The sequence below is a fragment of the Corticium candelabrum genome, chromosome 4 (genome assembly GCF_963422355.1).
Source record: "Corticium candelabrum chromosome 4, ooCorCand1.1, whole genome shotgun sequence".
NCBI lineage: Eukaryota > Metazoa > Porifera > Homoscleromorpha > Homosclerophorida > Plakinidae > Corticium > Corticium candelabrum.
In genome coordinates, this window is record NC_085088.1 from 4,345,746 (window position 1) to 4,364,999 (window position 19,254).

The 19,254-nt window shown below is 44.6% G+C and overlaps 3 protein-coding genes across 3 annotated transcripts; all 3 read left to right on the forward strand.

The window, feature by feature from the left end:
• The first annotated feature begins 7,898 nt into the window (after window positions 1-7,898).
• On the forward strand, window positions 7,899-11,097 carry LOC134178442 (regulator of microtubule dynamics protein 1-like). The gene is made up of 7 exons (XM_062645320.1): window positions 7,899-8,049; window positions 8,454-8,728; window positions 8,808-8,897; window positions 8,983-9,038; window positions 10,728-10,815; window positions 10,872-10,902; window positions 10,970-11,097. The coding sequence occupies exons 2-7, from the start codon at window positions 8,459-8,461 to the stop codon at window positions 11,095-11,097; spliced, it is 663 nt and encodes a 220-aa protein (XP_062501304.1). The 5' UTR covers window positions 7,899-8,049; window positions 8,454-8,458.
• Window positions 11,098-11,659: 562 nt separating this feature from the next.
• LOC134178443 (regulator of microtubule dynamics protein 1-like) lies at window positions 11,660-14,227 on the forward strand. Its single transcript, XM_062645321.1, has 9 exons — window positions 11,660-11,708; window positions 12,880-12,923; window positions 12,982-13,263; window positions 13,322-13,411; window positions 13,471-13,526; window positions 13,610-13,697; window positions 13,760-13,790; window positions 13,855-13,988; window positions 14,058-14,227. Exons 3-9 carry the CDS (start codon window positions 12,991-12,993, stop codon window positions 14,091-14,093), a joined length of 708 nt encoding a protein of 235 aa, XP_062501305.1. The 5' UTR covers window positions 11,660-11,708; window positions 12,880-12,923; window positions 12,982-12,990; the 3' UTR covers window positions 14,094-14,227.
• Window positions 14,228-15,444: 1,217 nt separating this feature from the next.
• Window positions 15,445-17,072, forward strand: LOC134178855 (uncharacterized). The gene is made up of 3 exons (XM_062645762.1): window positions 15,445-15,499; window positions 15,630-16,128; window positions 16,358-17,072. Exons 2-3 carry the CDS (start codon window positions 15,637-15,639, stop codon window positions 16,922-16,924), a joined length of 1,059 nt encoding a protein of 352 aa, XP_062501746.1. The 5' UTR covers window positions 15,445-15,499; window positions 15,630-15,636; the 3' UTR covers window positions 16,925-17,072.
• The last annotated feature ends 2,182 nt before the right edge of the window (window positions 17,073-19,254 follow it).

The window sequence follows — 19,254 nt, forward strand, 5'->3', positions numbered from 1 at the left end:
CCCTTTCTGTTGAGCGACCCGGACTAGAAGATTCGCTATGATCGGCAATTAGCTAGAAAGTCTGCCTGGATTCGCTACTGATGTGTGACGTAGTGGATTAGACGAGGTATTTACGATTATGCGCATGCGTATTGTTGTGTTCTAGTTTTGAGCGGGATCTAGTAGAAATACAGTTGTGTGATACGAGTCTCCAAACGTGATTGGCTTGCGGCGCGACGCAACACTGGCGACGAGGACTTCCTGATCTACGCAGGTCCAACAACAGAGACAAGACAGCTAGCGCTGCATTTTTCGACAGACAGACTTTTAACGGAGATCAGCCCACTCCATGCACCACTAGCAGTAGTACACATCGGTGGTACCGAAGTCAGTACGAATGGCAGAGCAAGGAGGGGACCAAAGGGTCAAGAACCGGAAACCGTTATGCCCGTCGGGAAGGTGGTGCAGTGCGTCCAAGGCAGTGACTGGGGAAATTACATGGAACAGCTAGAATTCTTTTTCTTGGAGAACGGTATTCGCAATGCAGAACGGAAGAAGGCTGTTCTTATGGCAAACGTTCCAGCTGAGTTTTTCAAATAATCAAGGACCTAATCGCCCACAGAAACTCACTGATCCAAGTGTGACATATGAGAGAATAGTCCAAGTGATGAAAGCTCAATCACGTCAAACCGGAGAGATCGGCACTTGTCAGCAGGTATGAATTTGACAATAGAGTGCGCCAGCCCCAAGAATCAGTAACCGACTATGTCAAGGCATTGAAACATCTAGTTTCCTACTGCAAATTTACAGATGAAATGCGGAACGAACGGCTGAGTGACCGCTTTGCAGCTGGTATTCGGAATGATAGAATGCTCTAACCACTGCTGGCAGAAAAGCTAATTGAGATCACTTTTGACTCTGCTGTTAAGAAGTGCATTGCCATCGAACAAGCTCTAAAGATATTAAGACTTTGCAAGGGCCGTGGTGGCAACCACCCAGATGCTGAGCATACAGGCGTTCGTTATGTTAGTTCCCAACCGACCCACAGATACTACCGATGCACAGGGGCTCACCCAGCAAACAAATGTCCTTTTAAGAAAGCCACCTGTCACGCTTGCAAGAAAATTGGCCACATTCACACAAGCATGCTTCGCAGTAATCAGGGCGGAAAAGTAACAAACAACGCCGAGTGATAGCAAAAGACTATTGAGAAAGGATAAATCCAAGAACCAACGGAATTCGCACACGGTGAACGTTGTAGAGGCTAGGCAGCAGGAAATAGACGACGACAGCTCCGATGATAGCTATAATCACAACCAGAATCTCAGCACCTTGTTTCAACTAAAGGGAAACAAGGCCATTACAGTAGATGCCACCATTGAATAGAAGCCCTGGAAAATGGAACTTGACACAGGGGCAGCTGTATCAGTGATAAGCAAAAGCGAATTTGACAAGCAGCTCCGCCCGTTAGTAAACCTGGAACCAACAATCCTTGAATTACGAACGTATACAGGGGAGACGGAACGACCTACTGAAGTTTGTAAAGTAAGGATGGAGTATCAGGTGAGATGCATCCAACTTTATGTATTACCGGGAAAAGGACCAGCTCTATTTGGACGTGAATGGCTTCCAGAAATACAATTACGATGGCCACTGCTACATCTAGAAACCAAGAGGAATCTGGACAGTGTCCCAAACACAAAAAACAAGCAATCTGGCAACGTATGGACGAAATACTACAGGGCGTAGTGGGAGTACACGTACAACGACATTATCATTATCGGCGAACCACTAAAGAACACCTCACAATCTTGGATTCGGTACTACAACGCCTTCAAGAATATGGTCTCAAGTTAATCAGGACAAGCGTCGCTTTTTGCAAAAGTCTGTCGAATATTGCGGGCACATTATTTCAGCATGGAGCCTCTACCAATCCCCCTAAACAACACAAGCCATCACTCAGATGCCACCTCCTCAAAACATCACTCAACTTCGCTCATTCTTAGGAATGGCGCAGTACTGCTCAAAGTTTCTTCCTAGTCTGGCTAGCCGACTGAAACCATTGCACCGATTAGTACAGAAAGATGCAGAATGGCGCTGTTGTAGTGAACAAAGTCGAAGTTTCGAAATCATGAAAAGCCTGCTGTTGAGAGGTCTGACACACTACGACCCGTACTTGCAACTTGTCCTAGCCTGTGACAGTTAGTCATACGGACTCGGAGCCGTGCTGTCTCATAGGATGATGGATGGATCGGAACGGCCAATAGCCTATACGCCTCGAGGACGCTGACGATGTCCGAACGACAGTGCGCGCAAATAGAGAAGGAGGCCTTGGACTATACTGGGGAACGCGGGAATTCCAAGGTTATCTGTAAGAACGACCCTTTACGGATTACTAATCACTGATCATAAGCCATTGCAGCACAGTATATAATGGCACCGGGTAAAGCTGTTCCATCTACTACCGCCGCACGGTTACAGAGATAGTGCATGCGTGTTCCTGGGTGCTTTCACCTACAAGATTGAGCACAGGGATACCAGACAGCACTGTAACTGCGACGGTTTATCTCGTCTACCGGTACCCGGAAGTTCTTCTGAGGAGTCAGATGAGGAGACACTACTCTATGCAGATATTGTGCAAGGTCTGCCAACCACATATGCCGAAGTACGTCGCGCTTCGCGTCAAGATCCAATACTGTCCACTGTTATAGAAGCTACGTGGACAGGCTGGAAGAAGCCCCGACACTCGTCTGGACTACAGGCATTTTACGTGCGGAGAAATGAATTGACTACCTACCACGGCATACTACTGTGAGGTACTCGAGTCGTCTTACCTACGAAATTACGGCCACGAGTCCTGGACGTTTGCATGAGGGACATATTGGAATGACAAATTAAGATAAAGGCGTTGGCCCGTACGTACGTCTAGTGGCCTAAGATAGATCAAAGCATTGAGGAAAAGGTGCGAATATCTTAAGGTTGTCAGGAAACCAGTTGTGCCCTGGAAAAGGCTCTCCTACATAGATAGTGGTACCCCGCACTAGCCTCGCAAGCCAGGCTCTTCCGCGCAGTCGCTGAGCTAAACTCACGTGAATCACACGAGGAGGAGAAGCTTTTGCCGGAATTGATCCAGCGCGAGAAGAGCCTGGTCACTATCGAGAACGTCATAGTGACATGGGACCCCGAATCCGGTTTCATAGCTTGGATTAAGGCTAATTCGATTAGCTAAGCCTGTGGGTATGAAAGTTGAGAACATGCGACATCGCTTCACGCACACACTTGCTTGTTTTGCGCAGTTGACATCATGGGTTCGCTTGTAGTATATATATATATATATATATATAGCTCAGCCATGTAATATTCTGCAGTGTCACGACTCCTTTTCAGCATTCAGTTTCGCCAACAGTGCAACGCCAAATCTAGACTACCAATCTAGATCTGCAGCGCGGTAGTTTGAAAAATGAACTCATTCATTGTACGCGGTTAGTGTATGTTGCACTCAGAGTCCGTGCATTAGAACAAGTTGTACGTAGTACACAACACATGCAACTACGAGTCAACGCTACACTTCCTGAACATGGTATAAGGTCCACTGCACTACGCCTAGATGTTTCCAGTTCACCTTGAGGAGAGCCAATATCGCACAAAAGAGCTGCTTGCTCTGTCGAAAGTACCGTCAAACGTTAATTCACTTCAGATGGACTGCGTTAGCAATACGCGCCAATCATGACGTGGACTCCGTTCCCGTCTGGAGAGGTCAACAAGCTGTAAGCCACTGCTTTGATAAACCGTTGAGTGAAAGCGGGCTGGCACGGCAGTTCTCACACCATTTCCCCCACAAAGTATAGATGTTAGAGTAGACGCGTAAGAGTGGTGAACACTGCTACGTCGGTTTCAATTCGCGCAAACCTGCAGATGAGTTCAGAAACGTTGCTGGAGAGTGTAGGTTCAGCGTACCAGTCCCATCTAGGCCATTCCTGGCCTCATTATTCACCAGCACTTTGTCCATCAAGAGCTTCTGGCTTTTGTGTTCATGCGCTCTCCACGGAGGGCTTCCTCTCTTGCGCTTCATGTATCAAACGCAATTATATTAATGAACAAGCTTTTTAGGAAATCGAATTAGCCTTATCCGAACTATGAAACCGGATCTGGGGTCCCACGTCACTATGACGTTCTCGAAAGCGACCAGGCTCTTCTTGCGCTGGAGAAATTCCGGCAAAGCTCCTCCTCCTCCTATGATTCACGTGCGTTTAGCTCAGCGACTGCGCGGAAGAGCCTGGTTTGCGAGGCTAACCCCGCACTGCCTTGGCAGCGCCTACGTGTAGACTTGGCTTGCCCCATTGACAGCAGGATGCACATGGTAATTGCTGATGCCCACACAAAATGGCTGGAAATCATAGAAATGGGAAACACTACAGCGAAGGAAACAGTCAAACAGCTGCGGACGTTCATGGCTAGAATGGGTATCCCGGAGCAACTAGTGACCGACAATGGGCCTCAGTTTACGTCGGAAGTATTTCGATCTTTTACGAAAGGTAACGTACGGCATACGGCATATCACTGGAGCTCCGTATCACCCGGCAACCAACGGTCTTTCGAGACGTTTGGTGCACGGTTTTTAATAAAAGGGCACTGAAGGCAAAAGAAGCAACAAGCCAGTACAACACAAATTGGACGAGTTCTTACTAGCGTACCGCGTGTCTCCACAGGCCGCCACGGACCAAAGTCCCTCGCAGCTTATGTTCTTTTGCAACGTTTGGACAAAATTGGATCTCTTGAATTGGTGAATTGCAAGCTGTTTAGTGATGAAAACAAACCTTATCGGTCTTTTGACGAGGGATAGCAAGTTTTGGTCCAGACTTATCGGCCAGGACGGACATGGGTACAAGGAGAGATTGCCGTACAAACAGGGCCTGTGTCGTACCTCGTCCGTGCAAACGAGACAGTTTGGAGACGGCATGCCGATGAACTGCGTCCGGGACCTCGTTCCAACCATGACCCTGGATTTGAAACCGAAGCTGAGTGTGAGATAACTACGAATGCTACACACAGAGAACTCAGTCAGCCGTCCTCCAGATGACTCACAGGATGAAGTAGCGATAGCTGAGGTCATGTGACAAACAGATACCACGGCTAACGGGAATGCTAACCATAAACACGGCAGCCTGTCCGACGGGATCACAACTACATGTCAGGACAAGTAGTAAAGTCGGCCAAGCTACCCGACAATACATACTATTAAGAATCGTCAGATTGTTAACTGAAGTGTTAGTTAATTAACCTATAGGTACATTCAATTAGATAGGGGGAAGTGTAACGTAGTGGATTAGACGGAGTATTACGATTATGTGCATGCGTTTTGTTGTGTTCTAGTTTTGAGCAGGATCTAGTAGAAATACAGTTGTTTGGTATTTCACGAGTCTCCAAACGCGATTGGCTTGCGACGCAACAACTGATACCAAATACAAGATTACAATCTACTGTACCTGGTCTATGGCCAGAAAGCAAAAACGTCAACAAGATTGCATGAAAAGTTCACAGCCGGTTCCTTGGCAGACTCGACCCCGTGTACTCCGCCCTCGTCATTTCCCGGATTCTTGGCGCGCGCTAGTCTTTGAATTGTACAGTACTTGTACTTGTACCGAGTACAATAAAATACTAGCGCGCACTAAGTATAGACCGCAATTTTGCTTCCGCCGTCTCGTATCGTGTATCAACGTGACCTCACTCGACCCAGGGAGCTTGAAACACAAGTAAGCCTGTTGCGCACGCACCAACGCACGACTAATTTTAGTCGTGCTGCTAGTAGACAGTCTGTCTCAAGTGTAACCTCATGGAAACTGAATCGCACTAGAACGTTAGGAGCTACGACATCAGTTTAATTCATATCAACGCTGCATGCACGCATGTGAGTGTCACTTGCTTGAAAGGGGTGCGAAGACTTTTCTAGCTACACATGCACATAAAAGTACAAGTGAGGGGCTCCATGGCTTTATATGCGAGACCAGAGCTGTATTAGAATTAGATGACTTCTCGGTGCGATAGTGGTCAGTAGCCATCAGCATCTGTGCAATCTAATAGTCTAGTGCAAAAAGAGATTGCATCTAAGCGAAGAGTATTGTGGCCCATTCCGGTTTCGGTTGCATGTTGGCGTTTTTCTCGAATTAAGGCTTGTCCACACTAAACAGGAATGGATCGCGCGCGATCCGATCGCGATTCTGGTGATCGCGATCCGATGGGAATAGCGAGCGTCTACACTGCACTTTGAAAACGCTACTTCCGCCTCATTTTCGACATCGTTTGACTGATGACCGGTGTGTACATGTGGCTTCTTTGCTTGTGGAAAGCTTTGATACAGCGACGTAAGGTGAGCGAGAACAAAGACGAGTGAGGAGTGCTAGATGTTCCGATTACACGCGTAGCGAACCTAGAGGTAATGCACACTATTTCTAATTCAACCGATCGCGATCGAACCACCTCGCGATGTGGATTGGATTTATCGCGATCGGATCGCGACAGTCCTTTAGGTTCCGGCCTTCAAATTACTTTTCGGTCTTCTCATTTCCGGTTTTGTCTTCTCATTCTAGGTTTCGGTTTCTCGTTTCTTATCTTGCATATCTTAGGATACTAGTTCCAGTTCTATAACTGGAACTTCCAGAACTGTCAGAACGGTTGGAACTCTTGCTAGCAAACGAACGCCTGGAACTGTCAGCAAGTTGAGCATGAGCAAAGGCTCATACTTCCGGTAAGCGCACTAAGAAGTAGAGTGGCGTTTCTACTCCACTAACTTGTTGTAGTCTGTTCGAACATCAGCAGGGCTTTCGCTTTCGGCTTTTTGGAGCTGCTCGCCAAAAAGGGTACTGTAATCAGTTTTAAATGGCGTTTCTTCTGGTGTTTGCTAAGCCGATGGCCGCCTCAAGTGTTCACTAGAACCAACAAGAAGGTCCACAACGACCTCAGCATCTGTACCCGCCATTTCACTTTAGCGGCCTACGGGAATTTGCTTTTAGGGCGTGACAGTTTCAACAATTCCAGCTCGCTAGGCAGAACCGTTAGAACTACCAATCGAACGGTAGAGAACTTTGCTCCCCCGCCAATTCCAGTTCTAGAACTAGTATTCGAACGCACCCCTAGAGTTCATTGTCCAGTGTTCCATTTGTGATACACTGTCTACATGAGATGCAGGGACGGATTCTGCTAACTAAAGTGCGCTACATATTACTTTCGCAGCCCTATGTAATTCGACAGTGGGTTCCTATCTATGCGAGGAATATGTTCACTAGTATGTTAGTACTAATATTATTATTCATTAGTTAGTAGAGTACGCAGCTGTAAAATGAATCTTCTAGTAGTAGTTAATACTACTGTCATTTTATCTAGCTAAGCATGCGCAGTAACCAGTTTGCTGTTTTTAGCTGATGAACTCCTTCAACACTTAATTAATTAATAATTAAAGAACACTTTATGTTGTGTTGTATTGCTTCGTGTTGTGTTGTGTTGTGTTCTGTTGTTACCCGAGGCCCGGATTTCCGGGCTGAGGGTATAGTAATCGTTCGATGACCGTACAACCGGCCCTTATTTTTACTCGAATAGAGCAGATACAAATGAAGCTATTCCAACCAATAGACAAGAATTGGTGTCATTACTGACCAATAGACGAACGTGATGCCATCACGAGGCTCCACCTCTCTTTGTTTGGTGTAACTGCTACGAGAATTCGGTCATCGGGCGTCCGTCCTGTACATGGTGTTTATTTCTTTGCTTTACGGGTTTAGCACATAGAAACAACGCCTACAGCCTACATTTGCACGTGTATGTTTTCCCACCAACACCAGGCGTCTAGGGAGCGAAGGTGTAGCTGTACCTGAGTTGTAACAGTTTGCTTGTTCCACAGTGTTTCTGCATAGTGGTTCTGCAGTCTGACAGCTTGGATTTTCGGTGTGCATGGCTGATCGGCTGCGGTGTTGCAAAAATCGCAACAGAAATGTGACGCTTGACGGGAATTTGCGAATGGGAACGTGCATTGTCCATGACAGCGTCTGCATGTTTGTCGGACGAAGCGGCTGACCTGTAAGTACGCTAGTGCGTCTCTCTATTCATTTTTGTTACGGTATCCAAAGTCAGAGCGAACAGACGCTTAATTTGCATGTGCACGTGCATGTTTTCCACATTACCGTTTTGTTTTGGCTCTGGCGGCTCTGGGGTCACCTCTGCGGTCACCTCTGGGGGTCACCTCATTACAACAACCAAAATTGCGGTTAGACGGATATGGTAGGCGTAATAACCACCACGTGAGGGGATTTTCAATGGTGTCAAATGCATGGGCGTGTGTGCCTCTTGCGTCACATGTCTTAGCTCCATGTGGTGTGCATGTATACCAGCCGAGGGTGTAGCACTGTATTGCTTCTCTTTATATTTGTGTTGTTTTATGTTGTGTTATTTTGTTTTGTGTTATTTTGTCTTGTCTGCTACAGACAGTATGGCCGAAGCTGAAAGCACTGACTATCGTGAACTTATACAGAAGGCTGACGAGTTGTATAAAACTAGAGAGCGGCAGATCTACGAGCTTCTCGTTGCCCATCGCGACAGTTCAAACCCTGATATTCTATGGAGACTTGAACGATCAGCAAGAAAAGTTGCGCGGCTTGCAGACACAAGCAAAGAGGAAAAGGAGAAACTGACTTATGAGCAATTAGATATTTCCAGAAAAGCCGTCGATCTTGGACCGAGCAATCATTCGTGTCATCAGGTTGCTGTCTCCTTCTGTGCAAACTGCAACTAAAATCTTGTGTATTCACAATATTATACATCTGTATGCGTGTGTATAGTGGTGTGGAATTTCATTGAATGATGTTGGTGACTACGAAGGAAAGAAGACTAAGATCAATGATGCATATCGCATCAGAGATTATTTCGCGGTGAGACGACAAGTGAACTAGCTGTAGCAAGGCAAAAATTATGATTATGTATTGTTAATTAATTAATGTATATTACTTGTGCTAGAAAGCAGTTGAGCTAAAGCCTGAAAGTCCCCGGCCGCACTATCTTCTCGGAAAGTGGTGAGTTGAACATACTGTACATACAGCTGTGGCCAAAAGTTGTCGGACACATGTCATGTTTTATGTAAATTGGTCATATTTGGTTAGAAATGCAGTTATAGCTCAGTAATAAATCCAATATAACAATTAGAATTTGAGATAACAATATTTTTACTATAAAATGTCAATTATGCCCAAAACTAACAAAACAGTATCATTAAATATATGGAGTAACATGTAACGTAGGAAAAGACATCATTTGAGATAAGAATAACAGCAACAAATTAGCAATATCACAGCAATAATTGCTACTATTTTGTACACAGTTCCTTGGCACGGATCAGAGCTGATATCCTTGTCGGCATGCTGTTCACCAGGTTCTGGCACCTCTCAGGAGCTATCCTCTGCCACTCGTCTTGGAGTACAGCCTTCAGCTGGGCCTTGCTGGTCGGCTGGTGACGTCGGGCAGCTATTTTCAGGTCACCCCACAGGTTCTCAATTGGGTTCATGTCTGGTGATTGCGGCAGCCAGTCCATCACCCGAACATTGTTGGTCTGAAACCATCGTCTTGTTGAGACTGAGGTGTGGCATGGAGCATTATCCTGCTGGAATGTGTAGTTCTGGCCAATCCGTGACATCTCACAAGCTGCAGGTAACATTGTATCATGGAGAATAGCCTGATACTTCTCAGAGTTGATTGTTCCGTCACAGACAGTCAGCCTTCCAACTCCAAAACTTGACATGCACCCCCAGACCATAACGGATCCTGAGCCATGTTTCACTGTGGGAACGATGCCGTCTTTGTTCCACTCTTCTCCAGGTCTTCTTCGTACCCTAACATTCCCTGGAGTTGCGAACAACTGGAAACTGGATTCGTCAGACCATAACACACGGTTCCACTGTCTTTGAGTCCATTTTTCGTACCTATGAGCCCAAGCCAGCCTCTTCCTCTTCTGGTCAGGTTTGATGAGTGGCTTCTTTCGGGCCTTGCATGACCTCAGACCATGGTCTAGCAACCTTCTGCAAGTTGTCCTGACGGAAGCAGTCACAGCACCACCATTAGTCCATTCTTGGTGCAATTTTACTGCTGTTTTCTTCCTGGCAAGCTCATCCTGCACAGGTTCCTGTCGTCTCGAGCGGTGGTGACCCGTGGCCGTCCAGTGCGGCGCCTGTCCCTCACACTACTGGTTTGACGGAGTTTCTGGAGCAAGGCTGCAACGCCAGCAGGAGATTTACGAACCCTGCGAGCAATCTGGCGACAGCTGAGACCCTTCTCATGCAGCACCTGGATCCTGATCCTCTCCGCCTTGGTGTAGTTCCGTGTCTTGGCCATCGTGAGCTTGGCATGAGTCAAATTGCTCAGAAACTTCTGCTAGACTTATAGCTACACTTGTGCAATAAAATTGTGGTTTTTTAAATATAGTTTTATAGGCTATTCTCTAAATGGCGACAAACACATCTGTAATGGAATACGTAGCTATTGGTCAAATAATTGCTATACCAAGTTCAAGTAATTTGTCATTCCTAAACCTGCTTAAATATTGGTGTATTATACTCTCTTTGAGTAAACTGGTCATAATGTTCAGTGCAAATCCTGGTGAGAATCATATTTTTCACTTTAACTATATTTTTTTAAGATGTCCGAAAACTTTTGGCCACAGCTGTACGTGCAGCTAGAGATCATTTACTAAAATACTATATACGTATCAGGTGCTTTGAAGTGACAGCTATGCCGTGGGTAGTGCGCAAGGCCGCTAGAGTCTTGTTCGCCACGCCTCCGACATCAACTTTTGAAGAGGCGAGTGCTGATCGTCTTCACGTTAGTGAATACACATACGAATTGTTATTTTGCAGGCTCTTAACTGCTTTGATCGGGCTGAAAAAAGTAATACCATCCGTACCGAGTGATATATATTTACGCATGGGCAGGTGATGATGTGTGGCAATTACAGATGCTCCTGATTTCAGTTGCGAAAATCACCCGATGCTCGGTAAAACACATCTCAAACTGGGACACAAAGAAGAGGCTAAAGAATGGCTTACAAAAGTTCTGAAAAGCGATTCGAATCAGCCGTTCTAGTTATTTGGGATTACTATAGAATATGGGCAATGCACTACTAAGCTAGATTTGCTTTGTGTTTACAATTATAGTCCAAAGACAAAGCGCAAGAACTTCTTCGATCGTTGTAAATTTGTCTCTTGCAGGTAGTGACGAATCAGTTTGCATTTGTTTTATTTTGTTACACATTTCAGCAGTTGCTCATTTTTGTAAAGGCTGATATTAGATGTGCTTGGTGAAATCAATTCTAGCAGTCCACGAATCGGTCAACTACCGGTAAATTTTTTGTCAATTCATATTATACTTACACCCTCTAGTCGCTTTACGAGTTCACAATCTACTGTAACCATAAAGCAACAGCAGGCGGCTGAACCGGTCCCCTAGGCCATGGCAAAACCACTAGTACTTTTCAAAACTGAGCATTTGTTGAGGAATACCTTCGTTCTAGGAAAAAATCTTCTCTACTGTGTATCCGACATCTATTACAAATACTGTACGACAGAACTGTTGCTGTACACACCACTACACGTTGTAGCAACTTTGCTAGCGCGCGCTAGTTTGTACCCTCGGCTATTACCACGTTTTCACGCACTCGACTTCTCTCTACGTAGAGGATCAGCTTCTAGACTCAGGTAAGCCTATCTACCTGTAGATACGCACGCACGCTTGCACGACTGTTAAGTTAATTAAGCAGTTTGTCCCACTGAATTGATGCACGCCTGTACTCTGTAGAACGCATGCAGTGCGGGCTCGAAAGTGCCCCGCCCTCTTCACGGTCATGCAGGTCTAGTGTAGTAATTATTGGCCTAGTATCTGTCAGGATGTGTACTGTACACCCACAGTGTTTTAGTGAACGGATGTACATGTCCTATTCTACTTCTTGTAGAGGGGCTTCCTAGTGCGCGATTCAATGAGGTAAGCTAACCTAATTAATTAATTATAACTAAATGGTCTGGTCAGCCAGTGAGTAACTCACTGGCAGAGTAGCACATATCATGCGAAAGAAATTGTAGTGCAGTGATTGTGCTGATTCAGACGACTGAAAGCAAGAAAGTTTCAGTTTAGTGTACGATACATACGGGATTACGAACCACGTGACCATACTTACGCAAGCTCTATGAAGTTTACTGAGTCGATTAATACGTCGTATGTCGCAAAATGGTTATAATTAATAATTATATGTCGTTTGTTGGAAATTCTGCCTTTTCACTTTTGTAACTTCTAGTTGTATAATAATTAGTCAAACTGCTAGCTAGTTATTAATTAAATGTAAGAACTTTATAACGAGTTTGGACACAAATTTACTTCACATGAAGTGGAAAGTTAAAATAGTTGTGTTCTGTAACGCACATGATGATAATATGGTAAGTAAACATGGATGAGAACTAATGAGGGTGTGAAGGATATGACCCACTTTGCAAAAGCATGAAACGTAGACTTTACAACAACGTTAGGCGAATGCAATTATCAAGACAAATAGTCCACTAGCTGAGAGTTTCGGGTAACTCATTTAAGCGTGAATACAGGTGCTTGTTAATTAATTAGAGGCCGCGGGATCCTGGGATGCGCAGATTCAAAAATTTTCTTAATTAAAGATTTTAGAGATTGCACACTCAGAGATTTTAGCGTATGTTAAGGTAGTTATTAATTAAGTCAATGAACGGACATATGGTTAATTAAGATAGAACCAGAGAGAACGACTTTTTGAAAAAGAAAATAGAAAATAATTTATTAGAGAAATAAAATAATTTTAAATTTAGGTGTCATTTAATACGTTTCAAGCAGTTTACAATTTTGGCTCAGATTTACGGTTGTCTCGATCCTTCTATCCATCTGAGGCTGTTTTGACAGGGAGCCAAAGTACTTTATTAATTAATTAAGATTAATAAGTATTTTTTGTCTGCTACAGAAAATATGGCGAAAGCTGAGAGCACTGACGATCGTGAACTTATACAGAAGGCTGACGAGTTGTACGAAGCTGGAGAATGGCGTCAGATCTACGAGCTTCTCGGTGCCCATCGTGACAGTTCAAATCCTGATGTTCTGTGGAGACTAGCACGATCAGTAAGGGACGCTTCGCAGCTTGCAGACACAAGCAAAGAGGAAAAGAAGAGACTGACTTATGAGCAAGTAGATATTTCTAGAAAAGCCGTCGAGCTTGGACCGAATAACTATGCGTGTCATCAGGTTGCTGTCTTTCTGTTCAAACTGCAATTAGCTAATATTGGTAGTGTGTATATTGTAGTGGTGTGGAATTTCATTGTCCGATGTTGGTGACTATGAAGGAAGCAAGGCCAAGATCAACGATGCATACCGCATCAGAGAACATTTTGTGGCAAGTGGACTACTAACAAAACAATAATTATGATTATTAATGTCTATTACTTACTGCAGAAAGCAGTTGAGCTAAAACCTGAAGATCCGTTGTCGCATTATCTTCTTGGAAAGTGGTGAGTCGAACGCATTTTTACACCTATATAGATAAACATTATTTATGTGTTCATTTACATACACTAACACTACTATGTATCAGGTGCTTTGAAGTGACAGACATGCCGTGGTTAGTGCGCAAGATCGCGAGTGTCTTGTTCGCCACGCCTCCGACATCAACTTTTGAAGAGGTTAGTACCGCAATTGTCGTAAACGTTTGAGAGAATTCAACACACATACAGTTATGTTGCAGGCTCTCAACTGCTTTGATCGGGCTGAAAAAAGTATATTTATAGGAATCATAGGGGTATATACGCATGCGCAGTTGATGATGTGTGGTAATTACAGATGCTCCTAATTTCTATTGCGACAATCAGCTGATGCTCGGAAAGACACATCTAAAACTGGGACACAAAGAAGAAGCTAGAGAATGGCTTACAAAGGCTCTGAAATGCGATTCGAATCAGCCGGAAGACGTCAAGGTCTCTCATTAATTAATTACTTAGGCTTGTTAAAATATTGGCAATGCATTGCGTTTACTTTGTGTTTAGTCCAAAGATGAAGCGAAAGAGCTTCTTCGATTGTGACAAATCTGTTTGCATTTGTTTTATTATATTTATTTTAGTAGTTGCTCATTTTATTGCCTGGCAAGGGACAATTAACTTGGTAAAATCAATGGCAATTCTATTGCATGGGCATTAAATCTGCGAGACGCTACGAATCGGTCGTCCTACCACTGCATATAAATATAAATACAGATGTAATTGATTTGCATTTTCATTATAACACTTGCATGCACATGCAGCTTTAACGCACCGGTGAATCAACATTTCTGGACTGATATTACTGATTATCATATGTAGCAATTACAATACAATCGCTAGCTACTATTAGGCTAGCATTTTTAATGAATTACAATGCATTCAACCGACGATAGGTCACCACGATACAACTATTATATATATATATATATATATATATATATATATATATATATAGTAGGCGGAGCTTATAAGGCTGAATGTTATTGGTTGACACTGCAATTAACAAAGACATGATATGATAGCCGAAATCTCCTACGACGTCATACACGCTCTAAAATTCCCGTGCGATGATTAGACCGTTGATCATTTGTTCACTAAATTGTCTGATATAGTTAGTATAATGGCATGGTTGGCAACCCGTCAATTTTTTGCATGAGCACGAGACCACAGGAAGTGAAATTGATCAGAGTTACCACATATAGAAAGGTCACGTGTTGTTTCGAAACTATATCACATCAACAGAAGCAAGAGCAGTTCGGTTACCAGACGTAAGACCTAAGCGACTTTCTCATTTATGTGGTAGCCCGAGCACTAGCAGACTGATTTCGTTGTTGGAATATAGAGGCACACCAAAGCAGTTCCCCTATGAGCTCATCTGGCTGCATACAAGTAAGTCACTAGAGCACGATTATATATTAATAAAAGAAAATATATGAGGTAGATTCTCACGATGAGAACGCATGTGAAACGACTAGAGTAGGGCATTGAGATCGAAGTGGTCTAGCTAATACGTGACTGTACGTGTTGCAATGACGGTTTATAATAAAAGACAATTGCGAGAGCTGTGAAATGGAGGCAGACCGAGTACTACAGTATTCGACTGGCAATCCGTGTAGTAGTGCCTACAGTCTATCACAAGGATGCAAACCTACGATCCAAGGACAATTAGTTGAGAGTTCGGTATGTGCACCCTAGTCGGTATGTGGGGATTTCCCCTACACGTGGACCCTGCCTGGATCGCGATACCGCGCTCGCCCAATCACGGGGCAAACGACGTAATCGAATGCAGCGATTATTGGTAGTCCAACGGAAGCCAACTTTCATAAGTATTCCGGGTGCCTTCCACCAAACACTAGTCGCTAGACATCTGCTGCATCCTAGCCGACACCGTCGACCTCGAGAATCAGCATTCTTCTCAAAACGAGCTCGACCACCGACCAGTATAGATGGTATTAATTTAATGTCCATAAATCTAGCATGCGCGGTTGCATGCTTGCGCGATTGCTAATTATTTACTGTTTTCTACATGTAAAGTGAGCGTGGGGTATGTATAGCTCATCTCGGTGCTGTGACTTGCAGGATCAGCATGTCTTGTGGAGTGTTGTGTCGTTTTGAGCGCTTCAGCGAGATCTTCCTACCAGCGGAAATCCGTCGCGTAACAACTAGTAACGTCGAGGTGATACATCCTATTACCAGAGAGACGCTACTCTTCAAGTCACCGGAAGACGAACGCTCGAATCCGACAGACCTCGACGTCGTGCTGAATGTGGCACCCGAAGGCAAGAGGGTCAACATCAGTTGTCCCGTGCTCGTGCCGGACGTCAAATCGGACAATACGTTCGTGCAGTGCGTGATTGTCGACAAGAAGTACAAACCGTTGCGAGTGAAGGTGCAGTTTTCCGACGGCACGGCTGCTTGGTTGGCGCGTCACGAAATCCGAGTCATGGAATCGCCTTGGGCACGACTCGTCGACGACGCCGCGATGCAGAAGAGAAAGCGGAAGAAGTCGTGTGAAGAAACGAGCACGAAATACAAAAAGGGAGACATCGTGAAACTACCACACGGAGTTCTAAAAAAGGTACCTATATGCATTACCAACCGTTTCACATTTTAGTTACTTTTACATAAATTCCTTTTTGCGCACTAGGTGCTTGCATGAAAAACTAAGGGTGCATTTCTTTTACCTAGTCCAGCTAATCCAGATTAGATGGATTAGCTAATCCATCTAATCTGAATTAGCTGGATTAGGTAAAAGAAATGCACCCCAAACGTGTTCACATTTTATTTACTAAATTCTATTTGCGCAGTACAATGGGCAACAATGGCGACGCTTGTGTGCCAAGCCCAGATGCATGAAGGAGAGTCAGCGTCGCGGATTCTGCGCACAACACCTGACGAGTCAACGAAAAGCGGCAAACAACTCTGTAAACAGCCCATTCATGGAGCCGACCGAGAGATCATGCATACCGACGGATACGACAGACTCGAAGGAGAAACGGCTAGACGAAGATTTGGCAGCCGCAAGCGCGTTAGTCGCGATGGGCAGTCAGGCAACGAACAGACGAGAGTCGAGCTCGAGTTTGAGCTGTGAAGTCGGGAACACAAACGTGTCGAGGGTCATGCCGTCGCCTTTCGGTTTCTCTACACCGTTCTATCCCCATCACTCAATCGACTCGAACACCGCCTTCTTGCGAGCCAGTTTTGCAGAGCAATTGGGACTCGGACGGTTTGTGGTGATGCCTTTTGCGCCCTACGTCTTCGGCGGAATTCGGTCCCCTGTTGACTCGCTGAAGCTGACAAAACAAGCGGCAATTCAATTGGATTTGGTGTCAAACGTGTCTTTGGAATTTGACAATCGCAAACGTGTAATCTAGGGTGATTTTAGCTCGGACTTGGAGTAGAATTTTACATGCGCATAATAGAATTACTGGCTCGTAAATAGATTTATCTCTAGTTTCTTTTACTTTGTTTTGTTTTGCAAGATGTAGATATGTCAAATGTTTGCAATTGGTTTCAGTTTGATCCGTGCTGTGCCACGTGAACGGTATCACAGTCCCTACACAGCCAGCGCATGTTTGGGCAGTGGGTTAATTGAAATTTACATGTGAATGTGTCTGTAAAAGTAGGGTTAGTCAATCAATCCAACTCATCCAATTTATGCTTTCAAATGAAAAGTTTAAATAGTTAGCGGAAGGTACGTAGCCTTGAACATCTCGACCAAATTCCCGCAATACGAGCAAGTGTGACCGCCGGACACCTGCCGTGTAACAGCAAACAAGGAAAGAAGCGGACCAAGTTGACCCACCAACCGGAGGCCCCTCGAACCTACCAAACTCCCATCCTATCTATGCGTGACCGTGCATGCGCATGTGAGACTGAGTTAGGTCTGGATCATGATCAGTGACTGTCATGTCTGACATGTACACACCATCTGGGGACGTATTAAATCTGTCGTAAACGCAGCCCACATAGATCGACAGCCATTCCAAATCTCCAAGCGCACCTTTAGAGATTCTGCAGCAACACCTTGCGTCTCTGTCTATACTGGTACATGTGCATCGTATCAGACAACACTGTCACAGTACAGAGACCAGAGTGTCCAACGTATAGTGTCTCTTACAGAGCCATTAATGCCACTCCACTTTTCTGAGTTGCTAGACTAAGCAAACAAGATGGCCAACTGAACAGGCTATAGCACACAACCTATATGTGCAGGTGCAGTGCACGCTGTGACACAATCTATAGACACACGACAAGGTCTGGTCTAAAATTTGGTAAGTTCAAAGTTGGCATATTCTGATAGAAAGTCTGTTTGAGTGCACAGTGTGTGGGCTTTATAGAGAAATCCCAGCAACAATGACACATGTCCAACAGGGGCACTTGCTTGCACAAGCGCACATGCACACCCATGCAGTCTCACACCCTATCAGTGTCAACTGAACACCTTCCAAAGGATTAGTCATCTGCTCACTTCCAACAACCAGCCCATCCACGGGAGAAGAAAGACACTAACAGGTGCCCCAAATTGACGACAATACAGTGTATTAGCCATAAAAATTCCATTGTAGATCTTAATTTCCCTCTTTGCAGCAATGACGCCATTGTTGTTGTTCATTTCAATGTTTGGTAAGCTTGTGGATGTAACTTCCAACAGTGGGTTTCATTCCCTGTTGAAGCATGGCAGACTTACTAAAATTTAGTTTTCTCCTGTCGTAGAGACAGACAGCTAGATACGTCTCAAACAAATTGACTTGTCAAGAATCTATTTCAGCCATCCTAACATTTCCTGATTGTCAAACACTCACACCACTTTTTCCTGCCATTTGACCTCGCATTCTGTTGGCACCAAACACCAGAGCTTTAGAAAAGCATCTTTAGTTGTAATTTGAACGTCTTTGGTTCAATGTCTGTAAATGTACACATGGTGACCGTCACTGAGGAGTCCTAAGATCTTTTCAAACTCTTAGAGTTAACCATGTAGTTTGAGTCAAACAGTAGCTTCGTATCTAGCACCACTTCACCATTTCTTTAATTAAAAGTAGAGAGGAATTAGCTATAGTGGCATCAAATTGAGCAAACTGAACAAATAGATGTTGTACAGACGCCTGTATTGTACAATGTGGTACTATACATGTAGTACCATGTGTTGCACAATAGAACCATGTTGTACAGTACTAGTACCATTTCGTACACTGGTACAAAGCTGTATACTACACCAGTGTCCACACTAACTACATGTTGTACCATGTTGTACACTAGTACACTCAAACCTCCCTTATCCGGACCTCCGAGATCCGGCACCTCCCTAGACCGGGCACCTTTGCACCCTCGGAATCCCTGCGCATATATGCCTTGGGGCTCCGAGGTTACATACCGCGTAAGCAACAAACTCCCGTATGTTCAGTCGCATTCACGCGCCAGTGCGTGGGAGTATGGCTTCGAAGAAAAGAAAGTGCGCCTGAATCAGTCTTGAAACGAAGCTCAAGGTCATTGATGAAATCAGCAAAGGTCAGTCACAGAGACACGCCTCGGAAGTCTTCGGAATTCCGAAGTCTACTGTGCCAGACGTGTGGAAACATCGTGATAAAATCAAAGACCACGTGTTTGCTGCCGAAGCACCAGAAGAATATGCTAAGAAGCGGACAATTATTAGAGATCGTTTTTCCCACGTACTGAACCTTAGTTCAACATTTCGTAATTGTTG

What these genes read in the sequence shown, in the direction of transcription:
- LOC134178855 (XM_062645762.1), top strand. Translation starts at nt 15,637, where the DNA reads ATGTCTTGTGGAGTGTTGTGTCGTTTTGAGCGCTTCAGCGAGATCTTC. An exon ending in CACACGGAGTTCTAAAAAAG is followed by an intron (nt 16,129 to 16,357) that starts GTACCTATATGC and finishes CTATTTGCGCAG; the next exon opens with TACAATGGGCAACAATGGCG.
- LOC134178443 (XM_062645321.1), top strand. Translation starts at nt 12,991, where the DNA reads ATGGCGAAAGCTGAGAGCACTGACGATCGTGAACTTATACAGAAGGCT. An exon ending in CATTATCTTCTTGGAAAGTG is followed by an intron (nt 13,527 to 13,609) that starts GTGAGTCGAACG and finishes ACTATGTATCAG; the next exon opens with GTGCTTTGAAGTGACAGACA. An exon ending in CGACATCAACTTTTGAAGAG is followed by an intron (nt 13,698 to 13,759) that starts GTTAGTACCGCA and finishes GTTATGTTGCAG; the next exon opens with GCTCTCAACTGCTTTGATCG.
- LOC134178442 (XM_062645320.1), top strand. Translation starts at nt 8,459, where the DNA reads ATGGCCGAAGCTGAAAGCACTGACTATCGTGAACTTATACAGAAGGCT. An exon ending in GCATCAGAGATTATTTCGCG is followed by an intron (nt 8,898 to 8,982) that starts GTGAGACGACAA and finishes TACTTGTGCTAG; the next exon opens with AAAGCAGTTGAGCTAAAGCC. An exon ending in CTTTGATCGGGCTGAAAAAA is followed by an intron (nt 10,903 to 10,969) that starts GTAATACCATCC and finishes TGGCAATTACAG; the next exon opens with ATGCTCCTGATTTCAGTTGC.